Below are 26,787 nucleotides of genomic sequence, written 5' to 3'. Positions count from 1 at the left end.
TAAGTCAAAGGTTTCTCATTGAGAGATGGATCTGGCCTATGCATTAAAAATAATACAACAAGTAGAACGCTTGAAACAATTTATTCAAGTCATTTTCACATAAACTTGCAACCATAATACGGGCATGTAACACAAGAATATGAAAGTGCAATGAAGAATACAAAGCTAGTGCCTGAATATTATAAATTAAAGCTCTTCAGATAAAGATGCAAAGTTACTGAAATTAAGACTCTTGGAAGAAAAGTGAAGGAAGTCATGAAAAACCTCCCAAAAAGTTGAAAAAACAAGTGGCATTTCACTGTATCTGTAGCACTTAGTTGTATAATAAAAACCTCCCAATAGCATACTCTTTGGTTTTAATTCAAGTTAAAATCTTTCAGCACCTCTTAGGATTTGGAGAAAATTAAAATGCCTTATCGGCATGAGCATGAGACACAGGATAAACTACCTTTCAATGTCTCCTTTATGAAATTCACCCTGCTGGTTTTGAATGAGTGCACTGCAAACAATGCACAAGTGACTGTAGGAAGGTACCTTTGGTGTTTGCAGTCATTCGACACTGCATAGCAAACTTTGGAGCAGAGAGAAAATGAGTAGACTTTTACTAACACAAAAACATCATCTAAACAATATGTTGGTTCCATTGGCGACCAATCTGTCATTTTGTTACACTTTGTCTAAAAATATGCATATATCAAATGTATTTCAGGATTAAAAAAAAATATGTAACAAGCCCCTCCTTTAATGATCCTGACATACAATAAGTTCCTTATGTGCAATTTTTATCTAAATATCTGAAACGTGGGAGGTAATTGCTTCACACACATTTTTATTATTTGGCTTTAAAAATTAAAGTTGAGACTGCAAGACAGAAAATTTATACTAGAATTCTCACAAAAATTTAAATCTGATTTTACTCCCACTGAGATGAAAGGCAAAAAGCCTCTCGAAGATGATTGGAATAAGCCCACTGTCTGTTAAAAAGGATTCCAAAATATAATTTGCTTCATAAAATAAGTTTTTTTATCAAAACAGCATTTATAAATGTTTTTCAACAAAACTGCACAAAACATAATCCCACAAATATATTCCAGTATGAAAAAAAAGTAAATTAGGTAGCTAGGTCAAAACTGCAGAACCAACACACTGAAAATACTGGTTGGCACTCCCCAATTTAGAACTACTTTCTACATGTTATATAATAAACTCTTGTACAGCATTGTGATTTACTGTAATTAAAAGGGGAAGTTAAAATCACATTCCTTCATTTTTTTTAATCCTAAAATCCCTCCTTTTTCTAAATAGACTGTTCATGATATCTTGGTCAATTTTTATGCTATTGTACATCACTTATGTCATGTTGCTTAACACACATTTCAATAGAAATACAATATTTTGCTATGGAAAAAAAAAAAAAAGCTACATTTTTGTAGCTCCAATATCCCCAGTATTCAAAGTCATGGCGTTCAACACCTTTCTGAACCAGGCCATTCCCACTGAAAGGACCAAGTCCACTATTACAATCTCCTCCGCCTGCACCAATGCTCAAGGTCCTCTGGCTCCTTGCTGAATTCAAGTGGAGTTCTGCAAGTAGTTTGGGTATAGACATGTGAGCAGGTTACTGCCTCCTGAGTCAAGGGGTAAACTCAATTTCTCTGGCTGCTCTGTGTCCAGTTAATGCGGTCTTATCCCACATTCAGCACATTATCAGGCACAATGAGGTACCAGCAAACAACCTTTTACCAGGAAGTAGCTGGTGCCCACAGCCTAGCTTCCATTACAGTAGCTTTTGTGTCCATTGCCCAAGCTGCTGTCAAAACTTTCACCCCAATTTTGACCCAAGTCTTTAGAAAGGTGAATGCATTTGCATCCCTTAACCCCTTTAATCTTAAAAAATCTGGGCTGAGATTTCAGAAGCCTAGACTTTAAACAGACTCTTATTTTTGCAGACATATTGTAATAAATGGCTTTCTGATAAATCCGTTTCCAAATCTTGCTTCTCTTTGTTGCCCATACTGGTGGAAATGGATCTCTCCGCATACAAAAAGAGACTTGCAGGTATAAATTATATTAATTCTGCACCCACTCCCAGTGCTGGGTAGTGATCACTGGGTTGCTGTTTCTTAGATTATTTTTAAGTATGCATACTAGTTGTGCAAATTTTTAACCAAGTTATTATGATAGAGGTGAAAATACTTTATAATCATGAAACAAGCTTAAATATGTAATGAAGAACAAGTTGATCTTAAAAGTATTGCAATAGTTCATAAAACTATCAAATCCATAGGGTTCTATTGTGTATAATACTTACAAATACTGCCTCAGCTATTCTCAACAGTGACAATAAAACCTCTCCATACTCTCAGACTTTATTTTTTCACCATGCCAAATAGCACACACATTTTTCGGGGTTTTTTTAAAACGTAATTAGATTTCCATATTTCATTAGGTGTTTTGAACTGCTGATTACACTTAACCAATGCCAATCAGTATTTCTAGGTCCCTTTGTTTCAAAAGTAGATCCTTCCTTTTACATGACCAGAAGTCTTCTGAAAAAAAAAAAAACAACCCACCAGATCCCCTTGTGATATGTTATTTCACAGTTTAAAAACAAAATCACAGCTACTGTAGCTTACAGCAGGGTGCACTGCAAAAGCAAAATAATTTGGGGATGGGAGGATGAGTGGTGTGCCCAGCACCAGTTAAGCAGTTCAGCAAAAACTTTTAATTTGGGCTGGAAATTTTTCCCCCTACAATGTTTATTTGGTTCCTGAACAGCCTAAAGTAGGATGTTAAATACATTGACTTTTATTCTCCCTCTATATATAGTATAGTTTCAACCTGTGTTTGAATACTGACATTTTTAAAGTCAAATACAGTACTTAAGGGGGAAGCAGGTAGTAGGCTTTTTCACAACAAAAACTTAGATATTCTGACCTACTTCTGTTGGTGGTGCCACCTGAGTTAGTTGCTTATATTATTTTGATGGTTAACCTGTTCAAGCTGGATGTTTTTCACAGATAACTATATCAGGGACTCTTCATCTCCAAGAGCCCTTGTCTTGACAGGTATTTATTTGTATCCACATTAAGTTTGCAGAATTCTTTTAAAAGCCCCACCTTGAAAAATCTCTTGAACATAGAAAGGTGGCTAAGTTCTTTAATTTATTTCCACAGATGAAAGATTTCTTTCAAAACCCCATCTGTTTTTTTACTTAGAGAAACACTTCTAATGTATTAGAAATGTAAACATAACTTTTCTTGCAGGGGTATAACTGATATATATATATTTATATGTATTTCTTTGCTATATGTTAATATTCCTTGAAAACCGAACAGACTTTTCTCATTCAAATCATGTCCTAGCAAATTCATTTTAATGGTACTGTAGCATTACTCCTAAGCTTTTTTTTTTTTCATTCTGGTATTTCTTAGATAGGTGACATTAGTACTTTCTATTGCATTTAATTCATTTTACATAAATTTTCACTATGTTTTAAAATGTTCAACTCATTCATCAATAATGTTCCCACTGAAGTCTATTATCATGTAAACTCCAAATTTTCAGGAGTTAAGGAATGCTCATGTTTTTATGAATGAGTTAGATTTTCAAAATATAAAGTATCTGTGCATGAATCACCAGTTCCACACATTTCAATAGTAATAAAAGTAATGCCAATTAAAATGCTTAAAATCCAGTTACAGCTTTGGTTGAGAAGCAGCTGAAGTGCTTCAAAGTCACATAAGGTGTGTGGGTGTATGTGTGTATGTTCTGTAGTTTTGCTTGTATAGTGTTTGCATCCTAGTTAAGTTTATATAACGATACTTCAGTTCAAAACATTTGTCATCGTCTCATCCATTTTTTTGCGTCTTTCTCAGTATCTGTTGGGAGAAAAGAAAGAATGTGAGGCAGATGAACACACAGGAGTTCCTGCTAAATACCTTTTTTTCAGCTTGAAGGTGCAGATCAACAAACAGTAGCAGAAATTGTGCTTCCTCACCCTGACATGATAACATTTACAGGGGTATGATGGGGAGACTAAAGGTTAGAGGCATGAAGCAAAAATTTCCCTTCCATGTGAATGTGAGTAGAAACGGTGTTCCTGTGTTCCTAGAAGTACCAGTTAGTCCTCTTACAGACAAATGCTTTAAAAGCTCCTGCCACAGGTCCATCAAATATGATTGCTCATGACTTGCAGGATACCTGGTTTTTTAGCTTTGTTTCCTACAAGTCTGACAACCACATGGCAAGAACAAAGAGGATCTTGCTGAAGCCATTTAACTTGTTTCATTTGTGACCAAAATGTGATTATAAATACAGATCTCCACACTGGCATGAAAAAATGTTTCTCATTTTAGCTTCATTTAACTACTGGCTTCCTAATGCGGCTAATTAAGCAATAGTCACATTAATTTGATATGTTTGTTTCACTGATGCTGTTATAGCAGACTATAATGATCATTTACTTACTTTTCATTTTCTGCTCTGGAATTTATCTCCCATGAATCTCCATACAATGTTAATACTCCTTATGCAATCCAAATGAAACCACTTGATAAATATTTTGTATGAGTAACTCATGTGTTACCCTGTTACAAAAGACTGATTGCTTTGTGTGTATGTGTGCTTCACAGATACTAAGCTACAGCAGATCTGCTATGAGAACATTAATGAAATGAATTCACCTTTTGGAGGGAAAATAGAGGGCATAATTGTGGCATTTTTTCAGCTTTTGAAGAACTAAGCTGTAAATGGGATGTGTCTGGAGGAACTGCTTCAAAGAGGATGGCTGCAAGTGTCAAAAGCAGCAGCAGCAAAGTAACATACACTCATCGGACTTTGCAGAATGTCTTAAGAGCTCTCTAACTGCCCCAGAGCTCTGTGTGGGTGGTACAAATGGGTACTGAATGAGCACAGAAAGGTTTTAGTGCAAATACTAAGGCAGCGTGGACTAGAGGTAGTTACCTAGCAGCCCAGACAGCAGCAGTTTTGAAAGAGTTATATATCCTGATGGCATGATGGCAAGAGCAAAAATTCTCTTATGATTGCTTTTCTAGACTAGATCTTTAAAAAGCAGTGCTAGCCCTCCAGAAATAATTTAATTACCAGAGGTCAGGATTTGAAAGGTCTGCAGTTGTCAAGAGCAAAGCAACTGTTCCCATCATCCTGACAAAAAAGACCTTTGAAAAGCACCATCTGAATCCTGAATTAACACACTAGATACTGAAACCCAAGAAACAACTTACTGAAGAAACTAGTATCACTAGAATTAATGGTGGAAGTTATTTTTTCCATCTAAAGTAAATGCCTAAGCTTTATATATCTGTTTGTCAACTTTAGTACTATGAATATAAAACAGCTGCAAAAACAAAGGAATGTACTTACGGTGAAATTGTGCAGCCAGAGGCATATGCATGGTGGCCTGTGTAGCGTATATCACAGCGTACAATATTGTTGGAGTAATCGGATTCAGGTACCAAATAGCTGGGATTTACGCTGACCTTAAGGGAAGAAAGCACAGTGTTGTCTAACAGGTTTGAGCTGATAACTTATATTCACATTGGCATAAGCATATCATTTGCTTCTTTAAAAAAAAAAACAAACAAAAAAAAATAACCACGAAAATATCAAAACCTCCCCACTGCCAAATACCCATACCTTCAGAATGTAATTTCCAGGTTTTACGTCTGTAATATCAATCCACTGGCAATCTATATCAGCATTGTAAGTGTCATAGCAGCCAGGGCTCAGTCCCTAAAAATACGAAGTTAAGATGGATGTAAAAAAATCATTAGAAATAGTAAATTCTAGCCATTAGGGGCACTCAGATTGAAGTTCACTTAACCATCACATTTCAGTAGGAAAATTAGCTTAGGAAATTAGGCTTATTTTTTCTTGGCATTTTACTTGAATATCTAAACTAGAACATGAAAGTCTAACATATCACTTTATAGACAGCACTATATTACTCCTGCATAAGAAACGCCTATACTATTCATACTTGTTCATCTGTGAGATAACTGTATTTTATCTATATTGTTACTTGTCACAGTATTCCTTTTATGTAAATATTGTGGATGCTGTTACTGTTCTTTATGAAAGATAAGAATAAAATTAAAACTGACCAAAGGCTGGACTTAAATATCTGTAAATCAGAAGTAAATAGCTTTTGAGATCCTGGAGTACCAGCTTGATCACCATGTTTGATCCTGTCTCTACCCTTAGAAATGATGCAACATTTTGCTATGGATGTACTCTGCCAAAGTGCCATCTTTGAATAGTAGAGGGTAGGGCCACTTTTACATTGAGTTTTGCACAGAAAAAAAACATCTCTTCAGGCAGACAGTGACACAAGAATCTGAGAGAACTGAAAGCCTTTCTTCCAGATGAATCTTTTCTGCATTTTAATGGTTGCTATTAGGAACATCAGTAAGAATCTCATATAGGAATATATCGGTGGTTTAAATCTGGTGTCTTTTAACTGTGGCTGATACAGATTGCTCTGTGCAAAGCTGAAGTGTTCTGGCAACACACAGAGTGCAAAAAAACCAAGTTCTGCAGGAATTCCCTCTTGACCCAGCTGGTGATCAGCTCAAACTCTCACATGTATGTGCCAAGTCTGAGGCTGGAGGAAAGTTTTACGGTACAATTACAAAGCCCTGAAATATGGGCTTCCAGTAGAAACGCTGACACAGCCATAGATTCTAGTGACACAAATACTCCAGCTGTACAATATGTATGTTGCTTAGTTAGATGTCATAGTCTCCAGAAAGAGGAAAGATATTTATAAAACCTCTTCAAAGCCTTAATGTGTTACAGATCATTCATTATATTTAAAATTCAAATGTGGACATGTCAGTCACTGAAGCATAGCTGTCATTTCTCTGTGATAAAATAACTACCTCCTAGATTAAAAACTGCAGGATAAGGGATACAAGTTTATGTGTAAGTGTGGCCACATTGAGTTAAACCACAGATCCATCAAGCTCAGTGTCCTGTCCCTGACAGTGATCAGCAGCAGATGGCTGAGGAGAAAAGAACATAAGAAATGGGATGTATAATGTCCTTTACCCAGCAAAATTCCTTTTACCAGGCATTTAACTGTATTTAAGATATGGGGTACCATTAGATTTTTGTATTTAAGAGCCTCCATTACTTTATTTAATTTTTTTTGACACATGTAGATATTTTTGTTCTCTGCAACATCCTATGGCAAGGCATTTAATTCTTTATTTGTATGTCAAAAGAGCTCTCCTCTCTGTTTTAATGCTGTTGTCTGGCAGTTCTTTTGGATATCCTTAGACTCCTGTGCTGTGAGAAACAGTGAATATCAACAATTTCCTCTTTCTATACAGGACCACTCAAGATTTGGTATTTTTTTCTGGTTTTCCAAATGGAATTAGTCTATGAAATCTCTTACTGTGGTAGCTATACTAGACTGCTAATCATCCTCGTTCTCCTAGGGTTGTTTGGTTTGGGTTTTTAAGCTTTTCTGCAGCAGTTTCGAGAAGTGGTGACCGGACTCCATGCAGTATTTAAGGTAGGAGTCTATCATGGATTTGTATCATATCATAATGGTACATTTAGATTTTTTATCTGTTCCCTTAATGAGCTCTAACACCTTGGTTTACTTTGTATACAACCCATCGTAATTGTCACATGGCTGCCATTCTCTTCAACAACCCTCTATACATGCATAAAGCTATGATGTAAGTTTTCTGTATTGGACTGCCAGCCAGAAGCTACAGGTATTAAGGGCATTCAGCAACTTGCAGCCTCATGCTCTGCAAGGGAGAAAATAATACACATGAATTCTGCCACCAGCCAAGCACACTGGAAAAGACTTCTTCACTGACTCTATCTCAGGTTTCCTTTAGCTCACTTCACCTATAACCACAAGAACTTGTGATGTGTTTTAATACCGTTCACTTACCAGTGATGCTAGGCTAGTAAGTGACCCTGCATTTTAATGGGACATCCACATAGCAGCACTTGGGCAAATTGTTAAAAGTCTTCAAGTTGCTGTGATGGAGAATTTCAGAGCTAGTTAGGGCATCAGATAATTTAGGCCAGGAGGTGATTGGTAGAAAAAAAATATCCAAAGATAAATTAGAGAGGGAAAATAAACTTGGTTGTCTCCAAACCAACTCTTACCTGTGTATGTGCTGTACATGCATACCGTCTATAATACCCATAATCACAGGAGGTATCTTCAAGACAGAAACTTGCTTTGTGTCCTTCAGCAACTTTTCTGTGTGAGCTTGCATCCAGCAAGTCATAGTGGCTGAATTCATCCATGCTGTGATAATGTCTGTTAAACCATAGATACTTTATTAAAGATGGATCAGATCTTGTCAATGACATTTTACAGATTCCTAGTTGATCTACCTTCTGTTAGACATGGTGAAATTTTATTTATTGCACAGAACTTGTGTGGTAGGATATTTCCTATTACCAGACATCTGGGTAAGTTTTATTTCCTTTACTCCAATTTTCAATGACTATAAAATAAATATATAAATAAATAATAGATTTTAATTTGTTAAGGGAAAGACTCTATAGCATCATTGTTTTTCCAAAATTTCCTGTTTCAGCTTTTTTCCAATAACAAGTATTAAGTAGTTCATATTTGAACTGTACATCTTATAACTGCCCTTAGCCAGAGTTTCACTAGGAATGCTTACCTTACATTCTGTAAATTCCAGGGAAGTTTTCTACTTGATAGTAAAAACTCAACAGTCCATTTTCACATTCCCATGGCCCTCAATCAATATGATACATTCATAACATTAGCAAAAACAAATCTACATAAAGAAATCACCTTCTGTGTACTGGCAATGCAGATCTCATCTGGCGTCAATTTTTGTAGATTATTCTTAATGTAGTCTCTTGTTTCAAAAGTATATGTATTTTGGATCTGGGCACAGTGATGCATTTTTCTTGTTGTCACACAGATTTCTAGTTCCTACTATGAACTTGGAACAGCTATTATTCTCTTAATTTCACTTTTTCAAACACAAGGAAAACTAAACTTGTACCATCTACCTGCACAGATGTCTGTGCAACATCTGGCTACTGTTATTTACAAATGCCTTCAGCTGAAGAGTTATACAAGAAAGATACAAATAAACAGAATTCAAATGTATTGTTAAAATGAAGCATGCATGTCAGGAACACTAAAAGTGGTCCTCAGATGATGATGACTGAAGCCTGATGGCTAGCCAAACTAAATGGCAGTTACAGTTCATTTCCAAATGAGCTTGTTTCACTCTCATGGAATTGATCACAAGAAATGCATTTTTTTAATTTTTTTTTTTTTTTATGGGCAGTGTATTTTCTGTCCAAGAACTGAATCAGCACTGGAGACACTTTGCATCTAGATAGTGATCATGGCAGAGTAAAACTGCTTTTTAACAAATGGAAGATTTCAGTTACTCTCTATCCATCTCATTCATCTATCAATTTTGTAAGCACCAGGGTTAAAGGGTTTTTTCAGTGGTGGTTTCTTTTTCAGGGGTGGGGTTTAACGAAAGTATTTATGAAAGCTTTTTTGTTTGGATTGATTTAGTTGTAGCTTTTTTATCCTCACAAGATTCATAAACTAGCAATATTTGTCTTTTTTTTTTTAAAGAATTTGTTGTAATGATCCTGATTTTTCATCCAAAGCTTAAAGCCTCTGAAGCTAGAAAGAAATATTTCGTTGCCTCTAGGGGCCTTTAGATCAAGACCACATTACATATTATTTTTTAACTAGAATAATACCCATAACAGCAGAATTGTATTTGAAGTAAAGTGGGAGTAAGGTAAGCGTTCTATTGGTCCTGCTAAAAATAGCGAAAATTGGGCAAACCTGCAAACTGTTGCATGTGAATTTTCTGAAAAGGTGCAAGTCTTCAGTGTAACCTGCTCCTAAAATGCTGGAAATGTTCTACTACATTTGCCTTGCCATGTTTCCAGCAATTCTGCTATTTCTAGGGCAGTACTGCTATTGAAAGTATCATATGAGAAGGATACTGATAATGGGATCAGTCATCTCAGTACCTTCTTTTTCACATTGACCAGACCATTCATTGTCAAGAAGTAACCCATTAAATTTAAGTCAAGAAGTATGGTTCAATGTTTACAATGATATATTATAGGGAACATGTAGTAAAGGTACATTTTAGGGTTTGCACAGTTATTTTACCATGATTAGAACTTCTATTTGCTGATTCCACTTATATGTAACTGGACTACAATCAGAAGAGAAGGTGCCGGTGCCACTGTCAAAACTGATTTGAGCCTTGTAATTATAATGAATTTATACTTGTGAGAGTTTTATACTTATGAGTAAGCATCTTATCCATTTTGGTTTCAGGTGGCTATATAGCTTCCCCCTGGCTTCCCCCTGCTTCACTGCAGCTTTAGAAAATGTCACCTTTAGAGTGGCAATTTGCTAGTGAAAAAGATAATTAGAAGGTACCATACTGAGCACTTCACTCACTGGTGACAGCTGTGCCACTCCCATGAGTAACGGGGTCTGCTGGGCAGAAAATCTGACGTGCCTTGATTCTTCACTCTTTGGGGGAATCTCAAGAGCACCCGATTGTCATAGTCTCTAACATCTGCTCGATAAGCTGAGCTGTAATAATGCAAAAAAGAGATGTAAGTATATGCAAGAAACACATTAAGAAAATGCCTTATGTGGTCTCGGAAGTAACTGATCTTTTCAGCCTCCGTAAAGCTCATACGTTGAAGACACACAAGAATGCCACATGGCGTACTCAGAAGTGTCTGGTGCCAGACCGAGACCTGAATAAGATTCAGATCTGCTTCTAATAATGTAAATGGAAGTTTGACCACTGACTGTACCTTTGAAGCAGACTGTCTTTGAGGCAGGCCACCAGTTAGATGTAAAGTTGCTGATGGTACTGATGCACCAAACCCACAATTTTATTAATGGCTGTTAACCGAAGGAACTCTGTGTGTAAGATCACACAACAGATGTTTGTTTCTATTGGAAAAAATATGCATATGCCTTAGGCTTTATTTCCCTATTTCACATAGCCTTTATCTACAGTATTTTAAATACTGGAATATTTTAATCAATTGGTAGCGGGCAAGAACATTTCAATTAATATTCACTGTAAGATTAGCATAAAAAATACTGCTTCTTATGCCATGTTTTCTTTTTCCATCAAGTGAAGAAAGAGCATGACCCTGGAAACAGCCTGGCATCAATTAATGGTGCTGGTAAATAAGTAAATCTGTTTTGCATGATAAGGTATCAAACAAGTTAAAATTTTAAAAACAGCTATGTTGATCTCTTTCCCATCAAAACAGAAAAAAATCCCACTTTGCCAACTGGACAGGACCCAACATAATAGAAAAGCCATTATTCCAACCCATTAAAACACTTTGAAACATTTTTTTCAGGGAGATTTTAGTCTTAAGAGTCATTACAAGGCACAGGCCCAGAAACAATTAGCATTTTATAATTTAACTTGTGCTGGTAAGAATAGTTTTTGTTTTTTCTTTTTTCTTTCTTTTTTTTTTCCCCCTATTTTTAATGGAGTAGAATATGAGCCCATTGGATTAGAGACATGGAATGAAAATCACCAGATTCAAATGGATGTTTTTAGGTGCCTCCATTTTGCAAAATTCAGGTATGTTCAAATGAGCTTGATAACAGAAATGTGCAATGTAACTTTTCATAAAATGTAGGTTCTTCTGTGGTGTGTGTCTCTCTGGTACGGCTCTTATGTGCGCATCCCACCATCTGTCACAGGCTCGTAAGAAAGTTACAAACTGGGGTACGTTTCCTGGGCCCTCCAGCCTCTCTTGTCTCCACCCTCCACCAAGTCCTTAGGCACTCTTGCGGTGGGTGCAGGAGCACAAGAGCCCACCGTCAACAGGCAAAAGCTGGAGCTATGCCTACCTTGCCAGGCAGTTCTCCTCGGCAGCACATCTCAAGTTATACATGGACATCCTCTGGACATATGTGGACGCCTGGATGTAATAGGGATCCGGGACTAAGTCAGGGAGACCTGCAGTTCATCAAACCAGCCACATTAACAGCAAGATCAACCCAGGACACGTCTGCAAATTCTTGGCTTCCACCCCAATTGTTAGTAGCTGTCGCTTTGCTAAAGACCCTGCCACCCGTTAAGGCCGCTCTCCCTCTTGATCAGGTCCTTCGGCTTTTCTCAAAGCCCGCACCACAAGCACGACGCACAAGGCCCCTGCGGTGGGTTCCCCACCGTCCCACCCGCACGTCGCCCTCCCCCCACCCAGCCCCGGCGACCGCTCGACCGCTGCCTCCTGGGATCGGGCAGTCCGGGAGCCCTCCAAATCCCTTGCTGGGTCGGGTTTTGCCCGGAGCGAGGGGTTGGCGGAACCGCAGATCTCGCACCGTGTCCCGGCGGGACGCTCCGGGCTAGCACAGCGGGGCCGGGGCCGGCGTGGGGCACGGGACAGGACGGGACGGGAAAGTAAAGGCAGGCTCTTACCATACTGGAAGTAGCCGGTGCCATAGCCGGGTCGGTACCTGCTGCCCTGCCGGGGCCGCTCGTAGGTGTCGTAGTAGTTGTAGTAGGGGTTATCGTCCGTGTACTTGTAAGGGTTGTAGGGGTCGTCTCCTACCATGACATCTTCCCGCCCGGATCTGAAGCTGCTGAGGGGAGGCAGGTCGCCGGCCCCAGTGCTGCTCCGGCTGCCGTCGGTCCCGGTGCCGCCGCCGGGGCTGGTGGAGGTGCCGGGTCTCGACGCCCCAGACGATCCGCTCCCGGCCACCCCCGTGGCCGCGGGGATAGCGGAGCTCTGGCTCAGCGGCACGGGGGAGGCGCGGCCCCCGGAGGGAGACTGGTAGCCCGCTTGGAACCAGTGCCGGGAGCCGGAGCTGCCTCGGCTGCCGGCGGCGGGCTGGGTCTCCGCGGCTGCTCGAGCGGCGGCTCTCCGCGGCAGCGTGCCGTTGTTCCGCAGTAGCAGGATGGGGCTGCCCACAGCCTCGGCAGCCTGCCTGCGCCGGGGGGGCTGGTACTGGGAGCCGAGACTGAGCAGGCTGTACACCTGCCCATTGTTCTCCCACTGAATCCGCTGCCTCCAGGCGGCGGGGGGCGGCGGGGGGTCCCGGCGCGGCGGCGGCTGCTGGCAACCGGCAGGCCACAAGCAGCTCCAGTAGATGCAAGCATGGAGCTGGGCGAGCAAGAGCCCTGGCGGCGCGAAATGCATCTTCTCCTCTTTCCTGGGTACCGGCGGATGGGAGAAACGGGCGAAATCGGGGTGGCGAGCAGAGAGAAAGGGGCGCCTTCCTGGTCGGGACTGGGCGGAGGGAGGAGAGGCGGGGAGTGTGGGGAAGCCGGGGGGAGCGTACTGCGCCTCTGGAACGGTTAGGTAGCCAGAAGGGGTCTCAAGCGCGGCAGCACCCGGGCGGTGCCATCGGGCAGGTCAGGTCGTTAGGAAGGAAACACGGCCCGGGGAAGGCGGCGGGAACGGCTTTTCTTCTCGCCGGTATTTATAGGCGAGGGGATGCGAATAGGGAGCCGGAGCAAACAATCAGCCTCTCATCGTCCTCCGGCCCGCGCTGATGTCTGGAGCGAGGGAAGGAGGAGGAGGAGGAGGAGAAACCAGGGGCTTTAAAACTCGCTGGCACGCTCTCAAAGTTACACAAGCCCCGCTGGCTGCGCCCCCGCCATTTATTCACGTAATGCGGCTGGAAACGTGCGGCCCTGACAGTTCCCCCACGGCCGCCCCCCACCCACCCCGCGCGGGGGAACAGGGGGGACGGGGCGGCGCGGGATGGTGCGGCGACGGCTGCTGGGGCTCCCCGTCCTCCCGCCGCCGATCCTCCCCGCCTCCCTCCTTCTATCCATCCATCCATCCGTCCGTCCGTCCGTCCCTGCTGCCCCCCCGCGCCCCTATCCGCGCCGAGCCTGCGGCGGGCGGGCGCGCTCAGACACACGTAGTCCGCCAGAGTATGCGGTGGAGCAGCGCCAAAATATGCAAAGGAAAAATGCTATTAGCTCATCAGCGCTGGAGAGACTAGAAACGGGGTGGCGGGGAGGGGGAAGGGGCCGCTAGCGAGAGAGGAAACATATTTCTGGAAAATATGCTGGCCAGCAACTGTCTCCCGGGCTGGAGCAGCTGCTGGGGACCTTGGTCTCAGCGCTGAGTAACAGTCGGATCGCCTTAATGACCTCTTAATTAGGAGAAAATCTCCATCAAATAAACTCTTGACTATTGACTTTTGGGTTTTCTGTGTATGAGTCACACGATAATTACGCTGGAGGTGCTGCTCCCGGAGTAAGATTTCATTGAAAAGTGAAATTTCACATGGGAGAGGCTTAGCCCACTCACCAGAACAAATAAACCTGACTGGGGCAGCGTCTCCCCAAAACCATGATGGAGAAGAGGAGCACGCTGTGGCCCGAAAGCCTCTTCCTCCCTTTCTGCTTTTACAAGAGTTCATTAGCCCTGTGTTTTGATAAGTCCAATCACCCAGCAAGACAAACGAATTAAAGTCCATGGATTTCAGCCAGAACTCATTTTGGGTGTATTTTTCCAAGGGCTGTTTGCTTATGAATCCTTGCAAAGGAATGAAGGAGAGTACACAAAAGTTCTCCTTCACCAGAAGTTTGGTGGTGAGGGTATTTCTCAAGCTATTCTTATCAAAGGCCATCCGTCAAGGCCAGAAGAAGTTTTTAAACTCCCGAGGTAGATGCAAGGCACTTTCCTGCTGCTGCTTGCTTCCCCAGGTCAGGTTGGCAGTTTGCAGGCTACTGGCTGAGCAGATAGGTGCCACTGCATTTTAATGCGCTTGGTACATTTTCCTGGCATTTTTGTTATATTGCATTTTACTGTAATTGAATATTACTTAAAGTGCTAGCGGGTCGGAGGCTGTGACCAGTGACTGGCAGTGACTGCTCATCGAGCTGGGCTTCCTTACTCTGCTTCTGGTCTGGGGAGACCTGTGCTGCAGGCAAGTGTGCAGCCTAATGGACTTCCTTAAGAGGTGTTCCCTTCCCTGCAGTCTCCCTAACAACCTGGAGGGTTAAAATCGCTGGGGAATCAGCAGTTCACTGTAAAAATTCCCAGCCTGGAGAACACTGAGGAGCACAGGCCAGGGATGCATCAAAGAGAACAAAGTCTTCTTACTTGGCAATAGCCCCAGTAGCAAAGTGGGTGCTTGTTATCACTGTTAGCTGTCACCAGGATGGTGGGGACTATCTGCTGGACTGAGCCCCCAGGCAGGACCAGTAACTGGTGTCTTTCCCAAGCGGTTTGTGCCTTACATTCCAGTTAGTCCTAGTCTGGGCAGTTTGGTACAGAGGTGGTTGGGTTTGGGTTCTCTTATTCACCATATTAGCAGGCTTCTTTTCCGTTTGGTTTTTCTTCTTGTGGCTTAAAATATTATTCTCCACTTAAAGGTTTGACTGGAACAATCAGTGACTAAGACTGAGTAAAATGGAAAGGTTGAAGATAGGGAAAATGCAACACTGAAGGAACAAGGTTTCTGTCTTTCTAATCTTCCCATAAATCTTACTAGTGTTACAAACAGCAGGTTGTTGCCCAATGTGTGACATTAGACAATGTTTCCACACAGTGGGATTTTGGCCATTTCTTTTTTTTTTTTTTTTTTTTCCTGATTAAGTAACTATTTTTCGTGAAACTGGAGAAGTCTACTCCTGCCCATTTATCAGTCATTCACACTGTTTGCCTTTTTTCCATAGCACGAGTTTAATTTGTTAATTAATTTAGGTTTCATAAAGCATGAAAAGCACTATCAGCGTCCCTAGAGAGTCATGTCCTTCTCTTATCATTAGGTGCCTATGTCCATTGAACTACTGTCCTCTCTTCACAGGTTGCCTAATTATACATAGCTTTAATACCTTGTATCTGCCCAGACTGTCAAAAAGCCCACTTTGTGTCTGTGACCAGAGCACAGAGGTGAAAATCTTTGCAATACCTTAAAAGACTTGTAAGCAATGTCAGGTACTGTGATTGCTTTAAAAATACCCTAAAAACTAACTGTCAAGTACTCTGGTATTAAGCTTTCTCATGTGGTTAATACAGTTCTGACACTAGATCACAGCTAATTTACTTAACCTACCTCTTTCTTAGACTACCTCTTTCTCTTTTGGCTGTTGTGACTGGTATGCTGGGGTACTAGTTGCACTGGAGACTTTGATTTCTGCCACCTACAGAAATACAGTCAGTCTATGTCAACTGAGAAATTATATTTTCCCTCACCAGGTATCAGTAAGTAATCACAGTAATTTCTCAAAATCTAAGGTTAGGAAGTATTTTATATTTTAATTTAATTAGTAGATTGTTGCAGCCCTCATTCAAAGGAAATATGTCTTCCATGGAATGTGTAGCATTTGGAGTCCTCATGGAAAAAAGATTAACCTGTTCCTCAAAAAAAAAAAAAAAACAAACAACAAAAAAACAACAAAAAGCCCCAAACAGAACCAAAACTATTTGAATTTGGCATGTCTGAGTACATGTCCTAAGAAAGATATTTGTGATTGAAGGGTTGATTGTTGAGGAGTCACTATGAGAAAAAGCTTGAAGAGTAGTGGTTGGTTTCAGCTTTCTGTATCTGTGAAAATTTATTTTACTCATTTGAGTTATGGGTGAGTAGACAGAGAACTTACTCTGATTTTTCTGTTTTTGTGAACATTTAGTTTCATCCAGATTATTTGTCTTGTTTTGCAGGTTTTAATTATAGTTACTATAACTTGCCATTTTTTCATTCAAATATTCAAAACTGAGTAACTTTGTGGAACAGTAGAACACTGGATTTTTCTGAAACACAGGTCCGGGTATTTTTATTTAGAAACTCACTTGTCAGTGCATTGGATTGAAAGGTTCCCAATTACAGCGAATTCCCCTTAATGGCTGGAATTAAGATGTTAAAATAAGGCTTACAGCATGTGAACTTCACTAGAAACTAAGATCACTGACTATTTTCGATTCAGGTCTGTAAAGACTTCTTTTAACAAACCGACTTAATTAGAGACCAGGGTTATAGACTTTTTGTGACAGAAGTTTTTTAAGTAGACTGTATGACTTTACTGTCACAAAAGTTAAATTCTTCTAGTTAAATTTGACTACCATTTATAGGTCTGATTTTAAAGTCTCTAATCAGGCAGCTTTCTACAATCCCAACCAAGTGCAAACGTAAACTTTCAGGCTTTTTTTTGTGCTCCAAATTTATAAAGGAACATGTAGATTTTTGTTGCTTCAATGGACTTGCTATTTTGTTGAAGAAAGAGAATTGTTAGAATTTGATTAGTTGGTAATGTCCTCAGTTAAAAATTATCAACCAATATGCCATCTGTCCACTTTCTAATATTTTTTTCTGGGGGGGAGGGGGGGGTGGGTGGTCTATCTGCATTACAAATTAGCTTGTAGTTTCTTAGTTTTATATAATCTGGGTAGAGTTACTGTATTGTGCATATCTATGCCCAATGAAGGAAATTTGGCACACTTGTCTTTCTCTGCAGCATCTGACAGCATATCAAGAAAAACAGCTACAGGACCTGAGATAGCTGTTGTTCTTTTCTTTCATGAGACCTCAAGACAAAAGCCTTCTGATGTCAGCAGGGTTTTTGTCAAGTCAGGCTTTTGCAATGAGATTTTAATAGCTTTAAGTTTGGAGGGTTGATTTTGGATAAATCTGAATATGAATGGTTTCACAGAATGCAGTTACATAGTTTCCTATATGAACCTAGGTTTTAAAAAAAATTGTGAAAATTAAAAAGCCTATCTCTTCTTCAATTTATAGTGTTTTGTCTCTGAATATTGTTTTGTAACTTTTCTGTTTGCTTTTTGTTGGCCTCCCAAAAGTTTCTATAACAAGTGAGATTTCTAAAAAGGTTGTAAGAAATAGATAAACAGGCAGCTACTGCAGATGCAATCAGAGAATTTGGAAATCCACCGAAGTTACTCCTTTTCTTACACATCAGCAGCTGCAATGAAAGCTTCCTCAACTGCTGTTTTGAAGTATTCGTTGCAATGGTATGTAAATTACACGTAAAAATGAATAGAAACCCAAGACACTCAAAGTAAAGAGCCCACTATCTGTGCACTAATGCCTGTGATAAGTACTAGTTCCTTTAATTTAGCAAAGGTGATTAATAAAATTCATATTAGATTTGTACAGTGCATGTGTAAACGGTACTTTACTGTTTATGGAGTTCAGTCCTGAACTGTCCTCATAAGCAGAGCGTGTGCTCAAGAACTGCCTACCCTCTCAGACACAACTACCGAATTCCGAATTTTATTGAAGTTTTTTAATACTGTGAAGGGATTATCATGATAAACTTGAAAGACCTAAGTAAAATCAGAAAAAGCAAATATTTGTGTTCCGTACACAGGTATGTCTTCACTGTGGCAGGGCTCCAAAATGAGTCTTCCATTCTGTGCATTTTGCACAAAAGCAAAAAACCCCTCAGCTAGTAAGTCGAAGCTGAGGAAGAGTTGAGAAAACAATTAGTATTTAATGGAGGCACTCACCAGACTGTTCTGATTAAGAGCACTATGTGTGAAGGGAGAGGAATGGATAACATTTCACATCTATCATTTTCCTTTCCTCTTCAGTGGGAAAGAAGTCCTTGTAAATCTTTCACAAAATGGAACACTCTCCAGGGTTAAGGTAAGAGCAGAACATGTTGGCAGAAATTTTGGAATATGATTTTAGTATGCATCTTATCAAAGATAGCTAGTGCGGCAATGCTATCTCTAATACAAAACTAACTTTGTAAAAATAGCAATAAGAGAGCATTTCATGGAGTTCTAGATTCATGTTTCCTGGTTTCCACTGGGATAGAGTTAATTTTCTTCCTAGTAGCTGGTACAGTGCTGTATTTTTGCAGTCAGCATGGGAACAGTGTTGACAACTCATGGATGTGAGCGATCAGCTGCATGATACTTAGTTGCCAGCTGGGTTTAAAACTACAACAATTGTATCTCATTCTTCATACCTAAATTGCTTGCTTTACAAGTAGATACAATTCTTAAATCTCCTATGTACCTGGATCTGATAGCTCTTTTCCATCTAGTGTACAGCATCTTTGTCTTCATAACCATACCTGAATTTGCATGGCTTTCACAGGGATGGGTAATTTTATTTGTAGAACTTCAGTGTCTGCTGGAAAAATACCAGACAAGAGCCCACTTCACATCCCAAGGTGAATTCTCATAACTGACATTAGAAAAGACTTCTGTGTTATGCTGATAAGGAGCATACAAAGGCTCAATTAAAATAGCAATCACTAATGCCATTCATAATGCAAATGTGAATATGTAAAAGGTAGAACAATGATGAAGGAGATAAAGTACTGGTACAGGAACGCCAAAATCCCTGTGACTAGGATTTTAGTTGCTACTTTGTTTTCACTGAAGAATATGTACAGACTAAACAGCAAACTCACACCTTTGCATTACAGGAAACGTTTTAGAGGTGAGTATTGAGGACACTAAATACAGTTTGAATTCAAAAAGAAATAAGGGAAGTATAAAAAGAGATGGATAGCCCAACTTCTCCACAGTGACATCTACTTTAGCAGGTCACAGAAACCTGACAAAAGGCCTTCTTACAGAAATGCAGGCTCAGACTTCTAAGGTACCTTTCAAGCCAAGTTCCCACAGAAAAACAGTGGAATTTGGGCACCTATCAGCCCTTAATCCCTCTTAGATGTTTCCAACAGTCTTCTACTGTATCAGCTGTTGTAAAAACATAAATGTCTGATCAGAGAGTAAAAATTTCTAAAATACCCTCATATTTGCAACTCAGTCTTGGTTCCTAGCTTGGTATTGGCAAGCAAATATTTGATATTATTAAGACACATTGGCTCATTTTTACTTATGAGATAGTTATGCATTGAAGTTTCATCTGTGAACCCTGAAACAGTTTTTCGGTGTGGATTATGTAAACAGATGTGGTGCATTCTTCTGGAAGCTATGGCAAGGCATATGGATGACAGAGAGGCAATTAGAGACAACCAGCATGGCTTCGCTAAGGGCAAAATCCCAAGATCTGCAGTCAACAGTTCAATGTCCAAACGGAGATCAGTAACAAGGGGTTCCTCAAGGGTCCATACTGGGACAAGTACTGCTAGATATCTTAATTAATGACACAGATGGTGGCACTGAGTTCATCCTCATAAAGTTTTCATCTGACAGCAAGCTTAATGTTGCAGTTGATTTGCTTGAGGGAAGGGATGCCATCCAGAGGAACCTTCACAGGTTTGAGGAGGAGACCCCTATGAACTTAAGGAAGTTAGCAGGGTCAGTTGCAAGGGTTGGGGCAATCCTCAGTATTGCTAAAGACAGGGGGATGATGGATTTAGAGTAAACCTGCAGAGAGGGACTTGGGGACAGTGGTAGATGAAAAACTGAACATGTCCCAGCCATGTGCGCTTGCAGCCCAGAAACCAACCATACCCTGGGCTGGATCAAAAGAAGCATGACCAGCAGGTCGAAGGAGGTGATCCTCCCCTCTAACCTGCTCTCGTGAGATACCACCTGGAGACCTGCATCCAGCCCTGGGGCCGCCAGCACATGAAAGATGTGGACCTTTTGGAGCAAGTCCAGAGGAGTGCCAAAGAAATGATCAGAGGGCTGGAGCACTTCTGCTAGATGGAAAGGCTGAGAGAATTGGCATTGCTCAGATGGGGACAATTTACTGTGACCTTTCAATACTTAAAAGGGGCTTAAAAGAAAGATGGAGACAGACTTTTTTACCAGGGCCTTTAGTGACAAGACAAGGGCAATAATTTTAAACTGAAAGAGAGGGGACATTTAGGTAGGACATATGGATTCATTTTTTTACAAGGCAGGTGGTGAGACACTGGCGCAGGTTGTCCAGAGAAGCTGTGGATGCTTCATCGCTATAAGTGTTCAAGGCCAGGCTGGACTGGGCTTTGAACAACTTGGTCTAGTGGAAAGTGTCCCTGCCCTGGATAATCTTTGAAGGTCCCTTCCAAGCCAAACCATTCTGTGGTTCTATGAAAATGGATATATTTCCCACCCTGAAACAAGTCAGCTTACATACAACAGTGGAGATACACCAGTTTGCCTAAACTGATGATCTGAGCTGGTGAGTGTTTCTTGGCTGCCAAGCATTTCTTTCTCTAGGCATATCTAAGCATAACTATTCTAGGAAGAGCAAAAAAAGTAGCGTCTAATTGAATGAGTCTTGGGAAGAACTGACTTTATTTATTTACCTTCCTTATAAAATGAAGAGAACACTAAGCCTATTGAGAAATTGTTCATATCTTTTCCAGGTACATGATCTTGGTCACGTTGTCTTTCCTCCTTAATACTCTCTTGTTTTTTTCCAAAAGTTATGTCCTTTCTCAAGCCAGAACCTAAGCTCTCCACGGCAGGGATCATGGCTTCTATGTACGGGCTCAGTGATGCTCACATAGGGCACTATGTACGGGCTCAGTGATGCTCACATAGGGCACTCAGTCTGACTATTACTTTTGGCCACCTTTGCAATATGAAGAGCAGCACTGAATACAGAATGCTGTATTGAACAGATGTGACATTTAGAACATGTAAAAGCCCTCATGCCGCTGTGTGTATTCGTGAACAAAGCTGACACTCAGCAATCCTGACTCAAATAAAACACCCATGGTGGTTTTTGCTTGGTCTAAATTTCATCATAATATTTTGTCTTACATACCAATATTGTGACCTCTTTTACTATTCTGCTGTACAGTAGATTCTTTTTGAAGTACATTCCTAATTAAATTCCTATTTTCATCCACAGGTAATTACCAGATTTCACTTTAGGTCTTTTCATTGCTTATATGATTGGAGAAATTATTTGAAGTACAACATTAAGTCATGCAGTTAGATTGAATGGAATGTTTATAAAAAGATGTTGGAGGTATATAAGGGCAATGACTGTAATATTTGCTTTACCAACTCAGTAGAAAAGAGATGTAATTAGAAAGTGCTTGTTTGGCTTTAATGAACTGAAATAAAAGTTGATGCTAAATATTATTTTCTCCTCTCAGTGAATAGACTCAAGCAGCTCTTGACTGAAGACCAATCTTCATGTTTGCAAACTGTCACAGTATAACAGGTTGGTTTCTTTGGGTTTACTCTACCTAAGTTGAAGCCTGGCACAGTAAATTGGTTTAAACTGCACAGCATGTGTGTCATTTCAAAGCATTCAAAATTGTTGCAACATTTGATGTCGTGTAGCCAAAAAAAACACAAACAAACAAACAAACAAAAAAACCCCAAAAAGATAGATACATTTTTTCAGGAATGTATGTACTCAGTTGTGCTAGTTTCAGCTGAATATTGCAGTGACTGAGGTCACTGGTGCCTTTATCTGAGAAAGTGGAGGCCCTTCCTCATCCCTTCAGCTGACTTGTGCTGTCCCCCTGTGATACATCTGGGCTACGTGACTGCATCGGTCAGGGGATAGGGTGATGCTGCCAGTAGTGTCCACAAGAGGATAGGCAATAGTATGAGGGAGAGAATAGATGGCAAACATTCTTGACTGGTGCAGCAATGACTTCTCTGTAGCTTTGGAGGCACTAGGAAAAAGCTGTGGTTTCACACAGAGGCTGGGTTTCTATGCATTATCTGTATGATGGCATGGGAGCAGGACACGAGGACATGAGATGGGGAAAACCAGGTACAGTTAAATCCCTTATTCATCTTCCCCAGTAAATCTATAGCTAAACTCACAGTGGTTTTTCTTTTAGTCTAGTCTTATCATGCTTATTTATTTCTGTAATTGTTCTTGTTTAACAAAACTTCCTAAATGTGTCTATCTATATAACAATTTATCTAGGTACAAGTACCATTTCCCTGCATAGCTGTGACAAAATTACACTCTTGGATGTATGCAAATACAACAGACATCATAAAAAATACTTTGAGTCCTAAGCTTTAGGAAATTTTATATTTCTTGTCTACGTCCATGCTTTGTTATGGCGAACTCAATAGGGAGGTAGCTGTTCTGCAGAGCAGGGTGTCTCATCGATCATAGTATGACAGATTACACCTTCTAGCACAATGATCTTTAAGGACTGTAGGGAACTGTGCCTGCTTCTAGGTGTTCTGCTTTTCCTAGTGGAAGGTTACTGTGATTGCTCCACTCAAGTCGAGCTTCGTAGAGGAAGCCAGCAAGAATTTCTCCGAAAAGCCATGAGAAATCAATGAGGAATAAAAAATTCTTGACTTGGCAGCACTGTTTTACTCACTGTCATGCATCTTTTGAGGAGTAAAGAGAAGAGCCTGAAAGAACTCCTATAGGGCTTCTCTTGGAATCATACCAGCAGAAGAGACCCTGTAGGAAGAGAAAACCTGAATATAAGCTCTTGGCAAGTTTAAGAAGCAAAGATACTCCTTGAGGAGCATGACGCTTACTGAATGTCTGGTTCCAGAACAGGTGTTTCCCCGACTGACACACAAGGAACAGTGTGTCTGGATTCACCTTTAGAGTTGTGGACAATATTCTACTGAATGACTCCCATGAAAATCAGTTAAGTTACACCAGGGTAGGACTTTACAGCTGAGATTAGAGTATTTAATAGGTCTGTATCATGTCTTGCGATGTATTTTTTAAAGAACAAGAATTCCTCCAGATACTGTATTTTCCACATTTTTAATTATAGCTTTGGCTTTGCATTTCACTTAGCATTAAAATTAGAATGGTTTCCAGCACAACCCTCTTGTTGTAAAACTTTGGCTAACTAAGGTTTAATTTTGGCTGTGGTACGAAGTAGGAGCAGAGTGCAATTTAAAATGGCTGAATTAATTAAGAAGGGCAAGATACTGTCTTTCTCAAACTACCATTTGCCTTTCCATCATTACTATACTGTCCTTACAGATTAGTATTTACCAAAGATTAACAATAACATGTAATAACTTAAGTTTGCATTGCATCATGGAACATTCAAGACCACAGAGGAGTCTAGTTGGAGGCCTGTAACTAGTGGAGTGCCTCAAGGGTCAATACTGGGACCAGTATTATTTAATATATTCATCAACGATTTAGATGAGGGAATTGAGTGTACTATCAGCAAGTTTGCTGATGACACTAAGCTGGGAGGAGTGGCTGACCCGCCAGAAGGCTGTGCTGCCATCCAGCGAGACCTGGACAGGCTGGAGAGTTGGGCAGGGAGTAACTGGATGAAATATAACAAGGGAAAGTGTAGAGTCCTGCATCTGGGCAGGGACAACCCCAGGTTCCAGTATAGGTTGGGAAACGACCTGTTAGAGAGCAGTGTAGGGGAGAGGGACCTGGGGGTCCTAGTGGATGACAGGATGACCATGAGCCAACACTGTGCCCTTGTGGCCAAGAAGGCCAATGGCATCCTGGGGTGTATTAGAAGGGCGGTGGTTAGTAGGTCGAGAGAGGTCCTCCTTCCCCTCTACTCTGCCCTGGTGAGACCCCATCTGGAATATTGTGTCCAGCTCTGGGCCCCTCAGTTCAAGAAGGACAGGGAGCTGCTGGAGAGAGTCCAGCGAAGGGCAGCGAAGATGATTAAGGGAGTGGAGCATCTCCCTTATGAGGAAAGACTGAGGGAGCTGGGTCTCTATAGTTTGGAGAAGAGGAGACTGAGGGGTGACCTTGTAAGTGTCTATAAATATATAAAGGGGGAGTGTCACGAGGATGGAGCCAGGCTCTACTCAGTGGCAAACAATGATAGGACAAGGGGTAATGGGTACAAACTGGAACACAAGAGGTTCCACTTAAACTTGAGAAGAAACTTCTTCTCAGTGAGGGTGACGGAACACTGGAACAGGGTGCCCAGGGAGGTTGTGGAGTCTCCTTCCCTGGAGACATTCAAAACCCGCCTGGACACATTCCTGTGTAACATTATCTAGGTGCTCCTACTCCGGCAGGGGGGTTGGACTAGATGATCTTTCGAGGTCCTTTCCAATCTCTAGCATACTGTGATACTGTGATACTGTGATACATTGTATAAATCCCTCCCACCACTGTTGCACACCTCTGGGGAAATCCATGTCATCTCTGTAAAAGCAGTGTTAGCGAGCAGCGCTGGACAGGAAGAAAATGAAATATTCTTTCATAGAAACCTCTGGGGAAATCTGTACATAAGATTACATGTGTTAGAATTTGGACTGGAGTTTGGATTTACAAAATTCTAAAGCCAAGAAAGACGCATACAGTCTGATCTTCCGCATAACACAGGCAATGGAATTTTCACCCAGTAATTTCTGCATAAAGGTCATAATTAGTCGCTGAGCTAAGATACCTTTTTTAGAAAGACAGTCTTGGATTAAAGAAGTCAAATGATAGAGAGCACCCCACATCCCAAAGTCAGCTGATACAGTAGCTTTTTTCCCCTTGACTTTAGAAACAAAACAAAACTGTGCTTTATTTATAATTTGAACTGAACGCCGCCACTGAAGCTGTCATTCAGGACAGAACCTATAGTAAGAGAGCACTTGCTAACACAAGCATGAATATATTTTAAGCATGAAAGTGGTGTCAGGAGAACTAAGAAAAACAAAGCAGTTTTTTTCACTGCCCTTGTTCACTCACCTTTGTAAGGTCCCTCACTTTTCTCTTTTGGCTGCGTTCTTCCTGAGGGAGGGCCAGGATTGTGCTGAAAAGTACAGCAGCATTGAAGCATCTTTTGAAATTAGCCGTGCCATTATCTGGCCTTTGGAGTGACTGTTCTTCGTGATTTTCTACTTGTGAGAAAGTAGCATGTTGCAGTAAAGGAGCAGTTTTGGATGTGACATCTGATATGATGAAAATGTATTTAGCTAACATTCTTCATGCCAAACAATGGAGTGCTACTGGACTGAGAGAACCACCAGTGAGTGTCAGCTGGGGGGAAGAAACCCTCTTACCCCCCAGAAGCAGTTTGGGAAGTTCTGATATCTAAACACCTGAAGGCAGTCTGATTAATTACTAGAAATTGCTAAGCCTTCTGCTAGATGGTTTTTATTTTCTAAACACTGGGATCAGAATAAATGCTACATCCCTTGAAGAAATCCAGTTTCTTTCACCACTCAAAATTTATGTTCAGAACACAGTGTCATAGTTTCTAAAACTACATTTAAGATCCACGTTCTAGTGAAAAGGTATACTGGTGGAGGTACTGCTCAAAAGAAGCCTCGTACCAGGAGACTGAAGAGCAACACATATTCAGTCCTACATCATGATTTGTAGCTTTTGGACAGGTTTTAAATATATCAGGTAAACTCTATTCCATACCTGAACAAACTGGCCAGGGTCCTTTCTTTGGGGTTAAAAACCAGCAAGCAGAGGCCAGAAATAAAGAGCAAATTTCTACTGTGTTTAGTCTGGCCCAGTTGGTTCTGTCACACCTGTGCAGTTCCAGCAAGTACCATGCACTGCAGACCCTCTGGGTGCACCTCCATGCTCTAGGTGACCAAATCCTTACCAAGATGTACTTCTCCCAAGAAGCCAGCAAACAAAATGAGAGTACTGGAACTTTCATTCCTGTTCTTTTCAAGCATTGATGGCTAAAGAGATCTAAATGAGATAAGGGATGCATCTAAAGCGCGTCCATTATCCCGTTAGGATTTAAAATACCACTGTGATAAATTTCCCTTCATTTTTATTTTGATCATTGTGGCAGCACCCCAATTATAAGAGTAATGCTCTTATAATAAGGTTTGTTCCATTTAAGAATGTAAGATTTAATTTTATCATTCTCTGAGACATAAAATGGTCATGTTGTTATTCATATCAGATGAAATCCTGTTTTCATATACTATAGAGATACTTAAAACATATTATTTTGGAAAGATGTTCCAAACAGTAAACTAATT

At 40.7% G+C, this 26,787-nt stretch overlaps 1 protein-coding gene across 2 annotated transcripts; it reads right to left on the bottom strand.

Annotated features, from left to right (window-relative positions):
* Positions 1-1,069: 1,069 nt before the first annotated feature.
* On the bottom strand, positions 1,070-13,339 carry LOX (lysyl oxidase). 2 transcript variants are annotated; one of them, XM_057433292.1, is made up of 7 exons: positions 12,489-13,339; positions 11,918-12,026; positions 10,484-10,621; positions 8,155-8,311; positions 5,659-5,754; positions 5,386-5,501; positions 1,070-3,881 (listed from the first exon to the last, which is right to left on the bottom strand). In XM_057433292.1, exons 1-7 carry the CDS (start codon positions 13,207-13,209, stop codon positions 3,875-3,877), a joined length of 1,344 nt encoding a protein of 447 aa, XP_057289275.1. In that variant the 5' UTR covers positions 13,210-13,339; the 3' UTR covers positions 1,070-3,874. The 2 variants fall into 2 exon arrangements, with proteins under 2 accessions (XP_057289275.1, XP_057289276.1); XM_057433293.1 differs by lacking the exon at positions 1,070-3,881 and having other exon boundaries at positions 4,810-5,501.
* Positions 13,340-26,787: the final 13,448 nt, after the last annotated feature.

Source organism: Pezoporus wallicus, unplaced genomic scaffold, assembly GCF_028554395.1.
Source record: "Pezoporus wallicus isolate ANWC-B61680 ecotype Strahan unplaced genomic scaffold, APGP_CSIRO_Pwel_v1 contig_4055, whole genome shotgun sequence".
Taxonomy (NCBI): domain Eukaryota; kingdom Metazoa; phylum Chordata; class Aves; order Psittaciformes; family Psittacidae; genus Pezoporus; species Pezoporus wallicus.
The sequence above is the reverse complement of the archived record's forward strand: the minus strand, read 5'-3'. Positions and strand labels throughout refer to the sequence as shown.